This window comes from Stegodyphus dumicola, chromosome 4, assembly GCF_044657685.1.
Source record: "Stegodyphus dumicola isolate Sdum_Otavi_A_Nest chromosome 4, ASM4465768v1".
In the NCBI taxonomy this organism is placed as follows: Eukaryota; Metazoa; Arthropoda; class Arachnida; order Araneae; family Eresidae; genus Stegodyphus; species Stegodyphus dumicola.
In genome coordinates, this window is record NC_140771.1 from 15154027 (window position 1) to 15170119 (window position 16093).

Sequence of the window (16093 nt, forward strand, 5' to 3'; positions counted from 1 at the left end):
CGTTCCCAACAGCCGACTAATAACAAGGACGTCAGGGTCCGTTATCTGTATCCAAGGCAGTGCACAGAAGCTCTTCATTTTTCGAAAATTCATGCTGTTAAGTGTTTGACCAAAAGAGCGCCGTACGTTGTTGAACTCATCTCTGGGAAATTCAGTGTGCTATTGCAATAATTAAGTCCAAAATGTCTGCAAGACATGATTTCAGTGATTGCAATCGTGGACGAGCAGTTAGAGCTCGACCAAAAGAGCGCCAAAGACCAAAAGAGCGCCGTTCGTTGTTGAACTCACCTCTGGGAAATTCAGTGTGGTGTTGCAATAATTAAGTCCAAAATGTCTGCAAGACATGATTTCAATGATTACAATCGTGGACGAGCAGTTGGAGCTCGACCAAAAGAGCGCCGTTCGTTGTTGAACTCACCTCTGGGAAATTCAGTGTGATGTTGCAATAATTAAGTCCAAAATGTCTGCAAGACATGATTTCAGTGATTACAATCGTGGACAAGCAGTTGGAGCTCGAGCAAAAGAGCACCGTACGTTGTTGAACTCATCTCTGGGAAATTCAGTGGGGTGTTGCAATGATTAAGTCCAAAATGTCTGCAAGACATGATTTCAGTGATTACAATCGTGGACGAGCAGTTGGAGCTCGACCAAAAGAGCGCCGTACGTTGTTGAACTCATCTCCGGGAAATTCAGTGTGGTGTTGCAATAATTAAGTCCAAAATGTCTGCAAGACATGATTTCAGTGATTATAATCGTGGACGAGAAGTTGGACGGCTGGAAGTAGATCAAAGTGTCACCACTATGGCCACAACAATGGGAGTGTCAAAAAGTGTCATCTCGCGATTAAAAAAAGACTGCTGACGGTTGAAATACTGTAAAAACAAAAATGCAATCAAATGAATTTAAATGTTTGCAGAAATTTACCATAATATATAAAAATATTCTTTTTTATGTTTAAAAATTCTATCTCACATTGTTATAACTAACATATTATCTGTTGCAACTAGAAAGAACTTCGGTGTTAAATTTTATTTATTGCTAAAAATTAAACAAAGAACAATTTTGCAAGAATGAAATTCTGACTAACAATGTAAGAGTCTTTTGATAGATAAAATTAAAACCAACAAATAATCTTGAAACAACATTTGCATCTTTCAGCTTGCATGAAAAGTGAATCTCTCGAGAAAGCAATGGACTACAAAAAATATATTTGCGATAGTTCTTCTGATAATCACTTTAATAGATTGCATGTGTTATGCGATGGTTATCTGCTAACAGAAGACGGTTCTGAGTTTGGAATTCATAAGATTATTTTAGCGCTGCATAGTAACTATTTTCAAGCTCTTTTTGGCTTTGGTAATGGTCCTGGAAAATATATGCTTATACCAGGTATAGATGGACATACTCTTAACAACGTTCTGTCCTACATTTATACGGGATCCGTTCACTTGTGTGATGAAAATATTCGGGAAATGTTAGTTGCCTCAGATTACTTAATGGTTGAACCTTTGTTAAAGGAATGTAGAATGTTTGCTGTTCATAAGATGACAGTCACCAATTGTTTGCCATTGTTCGTTACTGCCTGGGAAAATGAGAGTTTGAGTATTTTAAATAATTGCTATCGGTTTATACAAACTCATTTTGAATGTATTCTTCGTCATCCAAAATCAGATATTAGCAAACTTCCCTTTGAAGCTTTGAAGAAACTTCTTGGAGATAAGAGCTTGAACGTTTCAAGAGAAAGGACTGTTTGGTTAAGTATCATCTTATGGGTAGAGAAGAAGCTTCCTGAGAGACTGCTGCACGTCCCCGAACTCTTGAAGCAAATGAGCTTAAAAGATATGGATGAAGTACTGCTAAATAAAATCGCTTTGCATCCTATAGTTCAACATAATCCAGCTTTTGAACATACCTCAAAGAACGAAGAAACGCATATCTCAGAATTGAAGTCTTTACTCCTGCACAATCAAAATTTCTGCTTGAACGGTCCTCGCGTCCCATTGTACTTGAACCTGATCATATATCATTGCGCATTTGATTTTAAGGATAATATCCAAATTTTTCTTACGTATGACGACAAGCTAGACATCTGGCGAAAGATTAGTGAAGCAGCATTTTACCCGGATATCATAATTCCTTGCAAGCAATATGTTTACCTGTTCAATACTTGGGAAAATAGCTGCATAATCTTTGATATAATCGACAAAAGCTGGACTATGCCTAACAACATGAATATCACGAGATATGAATATTCTGTGGTCAAACTAGAAGACAGAGTGTATTCTTTGGGAGGTTGGACTGAAGATAACGTACCAACAAATTCAGTAGAGTACTATGATCCTGATATGAATATATGGTTTCAAGCAAATCCGATGCACCCAATGAATTCATATGTAGCTGTTTCCCTGAACGGGCAGATATATGTATTTGGTGATATCAGTGACGACGAAGATTTAATTATGGGAGCACAAGTTTACAATCCGCACTCGGACGAATGGAATACTATTACACCTCCAAAAGTATTACGTGAAGACTTTGCTGCAGTAGTTTACGAAGGTTATATATACCTCATAGGAGGTCATAACAACATTAATGCACTGTTCAATGTAGAAATGTATGATCCAGTCAAAGATACATGGTTAGATCTGCCCTGTTTACCTTTTCCTTATTTCATGCCGAAGGCTATTGTCTTGCAAAATATGTTGTTAGTGTTCGACAATCATCTAGATGACCGTAAATATTACAAAACCTCCCCACCTTTACTGTGGAACATGAATGAATGCAGTTGGCAAGTCATCAGCACACCTTCACCAATGAATGAATTACATTTGTATCACTTTTGTGAGTTGGATGATTACGAAATCGTCGAAATCCTTACTCGAGAAAACAGATGCCTAGAAACGCAGTGGGAAAGGAGCCCTTTTGCTTAATTTTCGAAAATTAATCTGGAATACTGTGAAGAAGAAAAGAGAAAATCCGACGCATATTTTAATTTTAATAAAAGAATTATCATCCGTTACCCCCTGTTGTTGCATTTCACTGAAGTTGAACTTATTTAATGTTTAATACCGGAAAGTTAGCATTTTTATGTAGTATATGTTATAAGGGTTTTCTCCCGCCTTCTTAGCATGCTTTAGTGTAGTGGTCAGGACGCTCGATGTGTATTCCAGAGGTCCGTGGTTCGATTCCCGGTGAGGACGTTGCTCATTTTTCATCTCTCCTGCTTCAAAATAAACCTAATGTCTCTACAACGCTGATGGAACGAGACGGCTCCCGACATAATGCGACCTAATAGGCGCCAAACGGGATTAAGTGCCGCCCCGCCCTTGATCGATGGACATGTTGCGACCCCACAGAGCAAGGGCAAACAAGGCAGTACCAGTACGGTCCCTGCCGAACTTTACTCTGTCCTGAGAGCCCTCAGGCCTTCTGTGAAGTCTGTTATTATGCCCCCGTGATTGAGATTGCCTAGGTACAGATCCTAACCAGTACTTCCCTGGAATTCTAAGTCAACCCCCCCGGGAGGGGGCTAATGTCTCTACAGTGGCGTCCGAACTAAAAAAGGTGGTGAACAATGATTCTTCACCACCAGGATTAAGTCCCCTAACCCACAGTCGCCCTTTAAAAGGGGAGTATATAAGGTATTTTTCTTTCTTTCTTAGCATGTCTTTGTGGTGCAGAGGTCAGCACACTTGGCGTGTATCGAGGGCATTGCTCATTTTTCATGTCTCCTGCTTCGAAATAGCCTAATGTCTCTACAATTTTTTCCTTCGTGGTGCAGTTGGAAGCATACTCGACGCGTGTTAGAGAGGTCCAGGGTTCGAGTCCCATCGAGAGCATTGCCCATTTTTCACGTATCCTGCTTTAAAAAAAAAAAGAAAAAAAATGAAAAAAAAAAGAAAAGAAAACCTAATGACTCTACCTATGCTCATGCTAAATATTCTCTTCGAAACAATGGGTTCTCATTGTATGTGTCTCATTCCATTTTACTTTCTATTTCCACATTTATTTTGAATATTATATATAAATTCTTAAAAATATGCAGAATTTAAATGTGACGCTATCATTAAAATGCTGAAGATTCAAATCTATTATAGGTGATACTATTTGATTTATTTAATTTTTTATCACATAGAAAATATATTGATAACGGTTCTTTCAATGAACAAGTTTAGTTTGTTTCAATTAGTTTAGTTAGTGTTATTTTGTTTTAGTTCTCAATGAACAAGTTTAGTCCAATCAAGGTAGTTTGAACGGTTCTCTCAATGAGTGTAAGAAAATATTTCGATAAAGTGATATATAAAACAATTTAAAGAAAACTAGATTCACGATATTAGGCAATGGAATTTTTATAAACTGAATAAAATACTATACTTATCTGTTGTATAGTGGTTGTTCCAAAACGTTAACATAAATTATAAAAAAATGTATTGTACTAATCTGAAATAAATATTCTTGAGACCCTTTACAAAGCAATCCTGTCTGGAAGAAATATGCTTGTCAAAATGCTGTTGCCACTTTTCAAAGATACTCCGGAAAAAACTTTTTGTATTTCACAATTTTCTCAGCGACTTTGGTCACCTTTAATATCAGTTTAAGATATATTTAATTTCGAATGTGTGTCTCAAAAAAAAAAGGAAGAAATTACATAGAGTTAAATGCGGAAGATAAGAGAAAATTTCGGTAATTCTTCTTGCCTAGATATTACTGACCTTATATGTTATATGCAGTAGATGAGCGTTAGGATGGAATTTTTAGCTACTTTTTTCCAATACTGATATGTCATTTCTTTTGAATGGGATGATGAGCGTTGAAAATTCCAGAACACTAAAGTCTGCATTAATTTTTACATTTTAGGGGTGGGGGTTTGTTGCAGCTTTCCTGCAAATCAAGGGCAGGAAGTTAATGACTAGAATTTCTTCAACAGGTTTTCCAGTTCTTGCTTATTTTGAATTAAAGACGAAGTTCGTTTTGCCACCTGTCTCTTGACTTCTGCACCGTATGAAGACATGCCCTACCAATTGCATGGTATCATTGATTCTTCTCTTGTTTAAGAACTTTTCTCATATAAGTGGAAACTTATTTGTTTCCACTTAGATGAGAAATGTAAATTCAGTAAAAAATAAAGAAAGAAATTGGTTGATAAAAGATCACTTAGATGTATTAATGCGAATAAAATTAAATCTAAGTTGTAGAAACAGTGTAAATTTAGGTCGTATATACGCTGAATGGTTAAATTTTAAAGATAGAAGAGAAAAGATTTAATATATACTAATATAAACGTAGCATTTATTTCTTTTTACTTCCTTGTACGAAGTAAAAAGGAAGTATTGTAATCGCGAAAAGTTTCAGGCAGCATATTTCAAAGAAAATATCCATTTTGACCGCTATCGAATGCAATTTAACGATGTTTTTGCGTGATATCTGTACGTAAGGACAGAATAAAAAACTCGTTTCCTCCAAAAAAAATTATAAAACAGTTAATTCTGAAATTAAAATTAATTCTGAAGTTAATTCTAATTAAAATTAATTCTGAAGAGAATTTTTCGTGGCGTCTGTACGTACGTATCTCGCATAATTCAAAAACGAGTAGCCTCAGAACGTCGAAATTTTGTATGTAGGGACTGCTATAACATGTAGATGTGCACCTCGTATTTTGGTTGTAATCGGCCGCACCAAACGTATATAAGTATATTTATATATATATCCACTCTGTTACCCGGCTCAGTGATCTCAGTTTCTTTACTCGTATATGCTTGTAAATTGTACATTTTTTTTGCTTTAAAAATGGTTGAATTATGTTGTTCTTATCTTCCGGGTAAGGTTTTTATGCCTTTAGTAAATCTATATGCAATATTTTTAGAATTATCAACAATTTTAAAGTTGTTTAAGTGCCGCTAAGTCTTTTTTTGATGGCGGCCATTGATTGTTTACATTTGAAACAGCAGACTAGTGGATTTGTTGCCAATCTAGAGAAACTTAGCTTCGCAACAACAAAGATAACGCCTTCATTTATTATTGCGAATTAAATCATGCGTAATCCTTTCTGGAATTTTTTCGAGGAAATCAGTGTTTAAGATTTACTTCGTAATTTTTAATGTAGATATTTTGAGTTTTTATGTATTTTTGCCTTCTCGCGAAGGGAGAACTGAATTAATTGAATGAGAAATACTCAATCGTCTGTGAAAAACTGTTTCTTTTTTGTTTTGTTTGCTTAATTTCTTTTATACATCGTTCTAGCTTTATTATAGTATTTGAATATAACATGTGGCAACGATTAGATAATTCTATTCTTTAAATGATATAAATTTTGTGCATTATGAGTTATAATATGAACGAAATATAATACTTTTAAGTGAATCTAGCGCCAGAGTGTCGCTATGGTAAACAAATACTAGAGTGAATTTTAAAGAATGCATTTATTCTATTGTGGTTTATGCGCTTTTGGCGAAGTAGATTTAATTCAATCCAATAAGTTTAAATGAAATGCAAGAAAAAATGCATATAATTTAATATTCTGTACCAGGAAGTCATGTGGTGTACACATCAGATTTTTTATTTTCATAAATCCTTGTTGTTATTATTATTAGTATTTATTATTACCATTATTGCTATTATTATTACTGTTAGAGCCAAGTTATGGTTTAGTAACTAATTTTTTTATCTATATTAATGTATTGATCCTTATAATTAATAAGTATTTCTTTAAATAGGTGTGTTTTTGAAAATAATGAATGTTATTAAAACAGAATTAATTTTAATATGAAAGTAATAAGAAGAAAAGAAAACTGGCGCAGATCAAAATAAAGTTATATATTAACTCTAGCTTAATGATTTTTATGAAGCTCTTCACTTATACGCGGGATCCATAACTACAACAGGACTCTCTGGCAGTCCGCTTCGGGTGCTGAAATTCTTTGCAGTTTCACTTTCCGGATTTATATCTATTGGAGAATTGGAAATATTTTGATTAGCATTTGCATCATCGTTAGAATTGTTTGGTATAAAATATTCATAGAATCAGTAGACATTTTTATCAGACTTCGTAGGAGAAAACGTGTATGAAATGCTTGAAATATTTTCATATTTAAGCAATTTAAGTAAATGGTAAATATTTTAATGAAAATTAAAGATATTCCAAAGATGTAATTCGCTTTAAAAAATTTGCTTAATCATTAAGAAGTAAAGGGAAAAATAGTTTTTGTATTTATCGGGTAGAATATTTTTTTCCGATATGTATATTTACACTCCAAATAAGAATGCATTCTACATTGCAAAATGTTCGTTTTTTGACTTCCAAATGCTATATTTTCTTTGTTGTTAAATTGAAATATCTGATGGAAAAATTTCTTGTGGAAGTAGAGATTTATACTCGATAAAGATATATACTTATTGGAGAAAAAGTTTATGCTTTAAAGACATTTTAAAGTTTCTGAATAATTAATAAACTACACAAATCTGTGATTTAGTAGGAAGGCCGAAGTCCGCAATTTGTGATTTTTTTATATCTGAATGATAAAAAGAATGTTAAAAAAATAAAATAAAATCTTTGAGATTTTATATTGCACCCAAAGAGGCTTTTCTTTATCGTTTTGTGTGTTGTTACCTTTATTTATTACATATCGTGCTTTTAGCACTTAAAACACTAAAATTCAATTCAACAACAATATTACAAAATATTTAAAAACAGCATATCCTTAGAGTTTCCTATAGACAGTCTCGCGCACTGGAAATAAAAATGCTGTTTTCCATGCAGTGTTGTCATTGCTCGCTTTGAAATCGTTGAGTTTGTTAATCAAAAACTCATTAAAGTTTTATAATACACAAAATAGATAATAAAACAAATTCGAAATTCGGGCGTCCAGGCGTCCATGTTCGGGTGGAGGATTGCGTTATTCAAAATTTGATGGCTCTATGTACCGTCGTTTTTTCACAATGCGAGAAACATACATACATTCATGAAGATCTTCATTATATAATTTCTTTAAATATAACACAACGCGATAATATTTGGTGGCAAGAATGAAAAGTGAAACGGACATTTTTAGTGAAACAACTCAAAATGCTATTTTGAAACTAATAGCCCTTTGGAATAAAAACAAAGCTGAATCCAAACAAATCCTTATTTGTTAGGGATCAAAAATGTATCTTGTAGAAAGAATCAAAATAAAATCATTATTAGAGCGTGTGCAATGAATTTTAGTTTTAAGTTACTCGAAAGAAATATCTGGCATCTTTCAAAAGGAAAAAAAAATATGTTTAATATACGACGTATATAAATATACGACGACCCTTAATAATGTGGTTGAACCAGTCGTATTCAGTAGGCCCGTGATATTATGAACTGAGCAAAAAAATGAATAGTAACTGCATTTATTGGCAAGAAAATATTTAAATTGGATGAATTAGATGCTTAGTCTCGTCATTAGCTCGATCTGAGAACGTAACAAAAAATGATGAAAACTTCATTTCAGTGGAGTTTCAACAATGAAATGACTTATTTATAACTTAATGCAGAGAGCTATTCAAAGAAAATGTCCTAAAGGAGGGATCACCAAATATGCAGACCGATACGTGGTAACTGATTTTATACTACAGTGACTTGGTTTCAATCACATAGTCGCTCAAGTGTTGCATGGGACTGGAGTGTTATAAGGAACACCAGGCATAAAATATCTAAAAGCTATATATTGTACTATTTTAGACTGTCAATGCAAAGTTCATCTTGTATTTTTATGAAAGCTCATTATTTCTGTATTTAATGAACTATGTGATATCATTCGCATGAATGAAGTATTTATAGGTTGTTGAGATTAAGAAATGTACTAAAATCAAAAACACAGTGTGATTTTTGAGAATTACTTCAGAAATTTTCTGAACCTTTAAATTTTCTTCCCGATATTAACTTGTAAGGTTTATCTTAAGTTGTTAACAGTTATTTTTAGATAAAGGCACTTTCCGGTGGCTCCTAATTTCAGCTTACAGTTTCCTACCAGAATGTGTTTTCAGGATCACAGTTCAATACAAATGAAGGAAGAGCAGTAAGTCGAAGTTCCACTGACTTCCTTAGAGAGCCAAAGATTCTGACTAGTGCGCGTTCGCCTTTTGGCTACACTCTCCCTAAGCTATTATTTTGCTCGGCGTATTTCAGGCTCTTGATAGCTTCGCCGTTTAGTTAGCTTTTAAGAGGCTAACTCCTGCAGAATTTTGATAGCTTCGGCTATATCTTTTTAGTTAAGCATTAGCTAAGTTTTAATTCTTAGTATTCTTGAGTTAAAAACTAAGTGGAGGCTGTTCTGTACTCCTGAGAAAGGGCCATCTGTAAACTTAATTTTGAGCAATGAAGGGTAATTAATCCTTCTTGAGTTTTTGTTCTCTGAGCTAAAGCGATTATTCGTTTACCAATTCTCAATGTTCCACACAACTATAAATTCTAGGTAGGAACTTTATAAACTATACTTCTTTAAATTACAGTTTTGAGCAATAAGTCCAAAAAATGTCAAGAGGATAGCAATTGCTTTTTTTTTAAGGGAACTTTTTCCCTGAAGGACTATTGTTTGCATTTTGCGATTTTGCATTGAATCATTATAAATGCCCGTTTCACTTTTCAAACTGTTGCCACCAAATGTTAGAGTCCTGCATTATATTTGAAGAAATTAAATAATGAAAAGTCTGCATAAATGTACGTACTATATTTCTCGCATTGTGATAAAACAACGGAGCCATCGAATTTTGAATGACGTAATCTTCCTACGAATATGGTCATGTGGAAGACCCAATTTGAAATTTGGAATTTGTTTTATGATCGATTTCATATTTTGTAAACTTTAACGAATTTTTCAGTAATAAATTCAATGATTTAAAAGCGAGCAATGGCAACACTCTACAGGGAAAATAAAAACCTTTTTATCTCCAGCGCGCGGAACTGTGTATAGGAAATTCTAAAGGTATGCTTATTTTAAAATTATTTTGCGACATTGCTATTGAACTGAATTTTATGGTTTAAATGCAAAGAATTATAATATTAAGGTAACAAACAAAACGTTAAAAAAACGCCCCTTTGGACGTAATTTAAAAATCTGGAACCTTTCAGTTTTTTTTAATTATCTATACAACATTTAAAGAAATAAAAATAAAACACAAAGAGATGTAAATTTTTATTCCATATCAGTAAAGTGTAATCTTATTTTTTAAATATAACAAATTGTCTGAAATACGTAATTTTCTAGCTGAAATGCGTAATAGAAAACTTAACGGTTAGATTCGAAAACATTTCAGCCCAGCAGACGATTTTTTACGACCAGTTGCAAGTAATTTAGTGTAGAATAAATTTTAGGCAGAAGAGGAAAATAGTTGACATAAGAACTTCATGACACTAATGATTTTAAAGTGGGTTTAAGTCAAGAAGAATGTATTCAACGTCTACATTTCGATTTGGAAATGAAGGTCCATCTCCTACTATTATATTCAGATGGTTTACAGAATTTCACAGAACTCGCAACTCTCTTCAGGATGAAGAACACACGGAAAGGCCGTTGTTATCAGTAATCCTGGATAATGTGTCTGGCGTACGAAAAATGTTAATCGATGATAATTGTTGCAATGATACAGAAAGAACTTAACACTGGATCCGCCGCCGTACTTAGAATTATTCATGAAGAAATGTATATGAAAAACTAGTTTTCCGTTGGGTTCCGCATAATTTAATTCGGGCACTTTTCTCTTTTCTTTTCCTTCATATTTTTCCGTACACCATCTTTCTGATGCGTATCGTAAGTAGAACCCATATTTTTCTGTTAAGAAAAACATGTCTATCGTAGGTAGAACCCATTTTCTCTTCCTCGATGATAGAATCGTTAAACAGAAATCCCTTGGGCCCTTTGTAAATATAAAACAATACATGTAATCCCTATTACAGTTCGTCGCATAATCAGTCTTTCGGCAAACTTGCATAATTTCTTCAGGTTTAGATTAAAATCCTTCGTAGCATATTTTCTGATACAATTTTAAATTCATTTGCTCTTGGAGATAATCTTTCAGCAAAAACGCCTTCGTATTCATACACAATTTTTTTAATCAATGTCAAGGTTTCTTCATTTTATAAGTTCTTGTACATTTCTGATTCTTCTCAAAAGAAACTAATTCACACTCAGTGGCGGCAATTTCCTTAAAATATATGGTCTAAGCCCAACAAAACCATTTGCACACAAAGCCAAATTCCTTTTCATAAAGTCTCTCATATTTCTTCATGACGCTGTCTGTCAACGACTTCTGAATTTTTTCAACTACATTTTCTACGTGAAATCTCTTCTAGAGTTATGCAAGGAATTCTCTGGTTTTTTATTACATGTTTCCATGGTGTAATTGGAAGTAGGTTCGACTGGCGTTTAGGAGATCCGAAATTCGAATTCTTTCGAGAACGTCATTGATTTTCTATGTGTCCTCCTCCGAAATGCTAGCAATGAATTTACATCTCGACATAACATTGATCAACGCACTGTGTGACAATTGCTCGGAAAATCCTAAATAAATTTCCGTCTGTTTTAAATAACAGCAGTTTGTTTGAAACAAAATTAACTGCAACTATATTTCTCAGAGTATAAATTATCGTCTGCTACTTGACAATTTTGTTTTCATGTAAAATGGCGCTTTTAGAAATGCAGTAGACAGGAGGCTGTGTTTGCGGTCTTTTCGAAGAAAATTATTCATATTTAGTTATTAAAATGCTATGAAAGCCATGATTTTTCTATGTCTAAAGCAACGATAGATAATATTAACAGTAAGAAAGGGGCGAAACGTGAAAGTTTGGCTTCAAGGAGAAAAATTGTTCAAAACTCATATCCGAGGAAAAAATGGAATGTTTCGAATGTTGCAAAGGTAAATTTAATGGTTAAAAAAATCTGTGAAGTCAAAAGGCAATTGAATAATCATTAAAATGCTTACCGTCAACTGTAAACAAAGTTATTAATTAATGCTGATTTGAATCTTAGAAAAGCGAAAGAACGTATCTTTCTCTACGACATATCGCCGAAAGCACAACGCGCTGCTGAATTCTATATGAGAAGCAAGTATTCCGAAAAAATGAAAAAATGTTGTTATAGTAGATGAATCTTGGATATATTTAAATGACCGCAATAAAAAAGAGATCCATTCATTATCATCAAAGAGAAGGAAAAAAGTCTCAGAACATGGTTCAAAGAATCTAAAGAAAGTTTACTAAGGGGATTTATGATTGTTGCTGGTTTTTTAAGTGTAATGGAATTTATCTAAAAAAATGTGCGAACAGCCTGTGCAGTCAAAAATATGGGAATAAAATTGGGCTAAATGTCCTTAAAATTTTACTGCATGAGCCTCATGAAAAGTTAAGAAACAATTAATGTTTACATACTTTCGTATTTTATATCAATAATCAGTTTCTGAATATAGTTTTCATTGCGAATATTCTGTTCAGTGTCCTTTGATAAATTTTGGCAACGTGCAAAAGTTTAGATGTTTAAAATAATATTTTTCCTTGACTATCTTTTATAAAATACAATTAAATCTGAAACTATTAAACAAACTATCTCTCTAGGATACAAAAGCAAAACAGCTACAAAGAAAATCTTACACTTGGAACACTTGTGACACGAAATATGAAACGGTACAAGAAAAAGAAAAAAGCAGGTAAAGGGGGAGATTTACCAAGGCACATGTTTCAACGCTGCGTTTTGACTATCATATTCGATACTGAATCGTCTGCACGAAAGCACAAATAACTTATATTATCAAAAAGGGGTAAGGCTTTTTTTTTTCGTGATAGTGCTACAACGAAAACAATATTTGCTATGGAAACCTATCTGAGTTTCAGTTAGAACCCAATGTTTCATAACAAAAGAAAGTTTTCTCTTTTTAATTTCTTATACTGAAGAGCAAAATTAAACTTAATAATATGAAAGCTTTTAATGAAAGTAAAAGATCGATGTAAGATATTCATTCGACATTTGCATTGCAGTTTCTTGCTTAATTCTAAATTTAAATGCTTCTGGTAAATATATAGATGATTAAACATTAAAAATTCAAAGCTGTAGGTTGAGGATACGTATTCGAATTAAATTTTGTCTGAAATTGTTCTAGAAAATACCTGAGTTATTACATTTAGCTAGCTTGATACCTAGTTGCAGTACAATTAAGTTAACGTAAAATGCTTATATTTGAAGTGTCTGATTAAATTTAATTAAAAAAAAAAAAGAAAATCTGAACGGTTTCAGATTTTAAATTACATCCAAAGGGGTGGTTTCTTTTTAACATTTTGTGTCTTACCTTTATTTATGAAATATCGTGTTCTTCTCACTTAAACCATAAAATTTAGTTCAAGAGCAATATCGCAAAGTAATTTCAAAATTGAGCATATCTTTAGAATTTCCGATACACAGTCTCACGCGCTGTAGATAAAAATGTTCTTTCTGTACAGCGTTGCCATTGATCGCTTTGAAATCCTTGAATTTGTTAATCAAAAATTTGTTAAAGTTTACAAAATATAAAATCGATAATAAAACAAATTCCAAATTTCAAATTTGGACTTCCAGATGTCCATATTCGCAGTAGGATTACGTCATTCAAAATTGGATGGCTCTAAGTATCGTTGTTTTATCACAATGCGAAAAACTTACATACATTTACGCAGATTCTTCATTATTTAATTTCTTTAAATATAATACAGGGCAATAATATTTGGTGGCTACAGTTTGAAAAGTGAAACGGACATTCAGAGTGATTCGACGCAAAATCACAAAATGAAAATAATAGTCCCTCAGGGACAAAGCCCCTTTGAACTAAAAATATTATGATTATCTTAAAAAAGCTTCAGATTTTGACTCCAATTTTTTGGGACATATAAAGTAAAAAATTCCTAAAATATTTCTAAAGCTTCAAATTCTGAATTGATATTTAATCGTAACCAGTTTTAAGATTTCGTTCGATAATAAGACCTACAGTGCTGCTTAAATTTATTACTTTTGGTTTTCTCCAAATTTTGTCGGTTTGGTTTGGTTTATTAGATTTTGGCAAAACACGCAAGGGCTGTCTGCTTAAAGAGAAGAGTGTCTTCGTAGAGGATTTTCTAAGAGAAACTGACTTTACCGTTCTGCCGCTGGTGAGCCCAAAATTTGTCAGACAACACGAAAATTAAGCTCATCAGAAAAGAAGATCAGCATGCTACTAGGTGTTTCATGCAATGTTCATGAATGAAAATTTTGATTGTTGTTAGAATGGTTTTAGCAGACGATTATAAAACTAGATTCTTAAACGAGATTTGATTTCACTTTTTCTTACGGTTTACATGGTTGCAAATTTTTAGAAGAGACTTTTTGAGAGTTTTGAGAAATTTTTGGTTTTTGACAGACGATTATAAAACTAGATTCTTAAACGAGATTTGATTTCACTTTTTCTTACGGTTTACATGGTTGCAAATTTTTAGAAGAGATTTTTTGAGAGTTTTGAGAAGTTTTTGGTTTTAGCAGACGATGATAAAACTAGATTCTTAAACGAGATTTGATTTCACTTTTTCTTACGGTTTACATGGTTGCAAATTTTTAGAAGAGATTTTTTGAGAGTTTTGAGAAGTTTTTGGTTTTAGCAGACGATGATAAAACTAGATTCTTAAACGAGATTTGATTTCACTTTTTCTTACGGTTTACATGCTTGCAATTTTTTTAAAAGAGTCTTTTTGAGATTTTTGAGAATTTTTGAACGAAAATTAAATTTAGGAGTTTATGAATGTCGATTCATGAACTTGAAGTTTTTTAAGCGAGTTCTCAGGAATTCCACTTTTTCTCGAGAAATAATTAGGTATTCTACAAAAAAAAAAAAAAAAGCAATGAAGTAGCTTAACCTATTTAAGTATAACATTTTTGTTTCATTTTTGCAGAAAGTTTCATATTTATGAAATTTTATACTTATACAATGTGTTCTTGGAACATTTTTTAATTTTGCATGCAAAGGGAAACAAATGAACCAAATCAATTATCTGCTCCTTTTCAGTTTTCTGATAACTATAAATCTCAATTATTTGGACTTCTACTGTAATGACAATAAATTTAATCTCATATAAATGTATAAATTTAGTTTGGTTTATTTGATTACGGCAAAGCACACGAGAGCTACCTGACGAATGGAAGCGATGCCTTCGTGGAGGACGTTCGGACAGAAATAGGGTTGTATATACGTTACGCATGAGAAAAACCACGAAAATGCTCATCGAATGGCAGCCAGCCCATTCGATGGGATTCGAGCTCCGGAACGAACTACCAGCATTCTTCGATTCTACCGCTCAGCTTCTGGTGCGGCTGTAAATGTATTAGAGGAGGGGAGGTTTAAATTATTTTGCGATATTGCTGTTGAATATAATTTTATGGTTTAATTGCGAAGAACATTATATTTAATAAATAAAGGTAATATACAAAACGTTAAAAAAGTCTCTTTAGGCGTAATATAAAATCTAAAAGCTCTCACATTTATTTATGTTTTTTTTTCTTTACTATTATTATTTATTTATCTATTATTTAAGAAACCATTAACCGTTATTGAAGTGATTTAACTTTCAAACTAAATATCCTTTCATGCAGTCGATATTATCTTCGTATTTCTGAACTATTAGAGAGGTTAATTAGAACTACCACAGTTCGTTGCATCCACTGAAAAGTAAAATAGTTACTATTAATTTATGTCCCGGATTGGGATCATAACCTATCAGATTTTTAAGTAATGTGCTCTGCTTAGCAACGCTAGTGATTGATTGACGCTATGTAACAACAGAGAAATGCGTTGCCATGGGAACCGCACTTTTAGGCAAAGTGTCATTGTGTGAAAAGCAACAGAAGGTAAACCCTACACTGACGTTTTCCCCGGGACAACAGAAATTTGTTGTCGCTAAGCCTAATTTAACAAGGATGGAAGTAATGTGAATATACGAGGTAAGTCGGATTTTGTTGTATTTCTTAAAGCAAAAAATTGGTTAAATAGCTCTTTTGGCAAGTGAAAAAATATCAAAAATCCGTGTTGCTTTTTTGCAAGCTCTGTTGTGTATTTGATTTATAAATTTAAAATGTTCTAAAAA

The 16093-nt window shown here is 32.9% G+C and overlaps 2 protein-coding genes across 2 annotated transcripts in view; both read left to right on the forward strand.

Moving 5' to 3' along the window:
* Positions 1-1163: 1163 nt before the first annotated feature.
* On the forward strand, positions 1164-2930 carry LOC118196287 (ectoderm-neural cortex protein 1-like). Its single transcript, XM_035367712.2, has one exon. The coding sequence runs from the start codon at positions 1164-1166 to the stop codon at positions 2928-2930; it is 1767 nt and encodes a 588-aa protein (XP_035223603.2).
* A 12910-nt stretch (positions 2931-15840) lies between these two features.
* Positions 15841-16093, forward strand: part of LOC118181577 (uncharacterized) — a 115117-nt gene continuing 114864 nt past the window's right edge. Inside the window, exon 1 of the mRNA XM_085814590.1 lies at positions 15841-15950. The gene's annotated coding sequence lies outside the window, so the exon portion shown is untranslated. The remainder of the gene's footprint in view (positions 15951-16093) is intronic.

Bases quoted from the DNA above. Each gene is read 5' to 3' on its own strand.
- LOC118196287 (XM_035367712.2), top strand. From the start codon at position 1,164: ATGAAAAGTGAATCTCTCGAGAAAGCAATGGACTACAAAAAATATATT.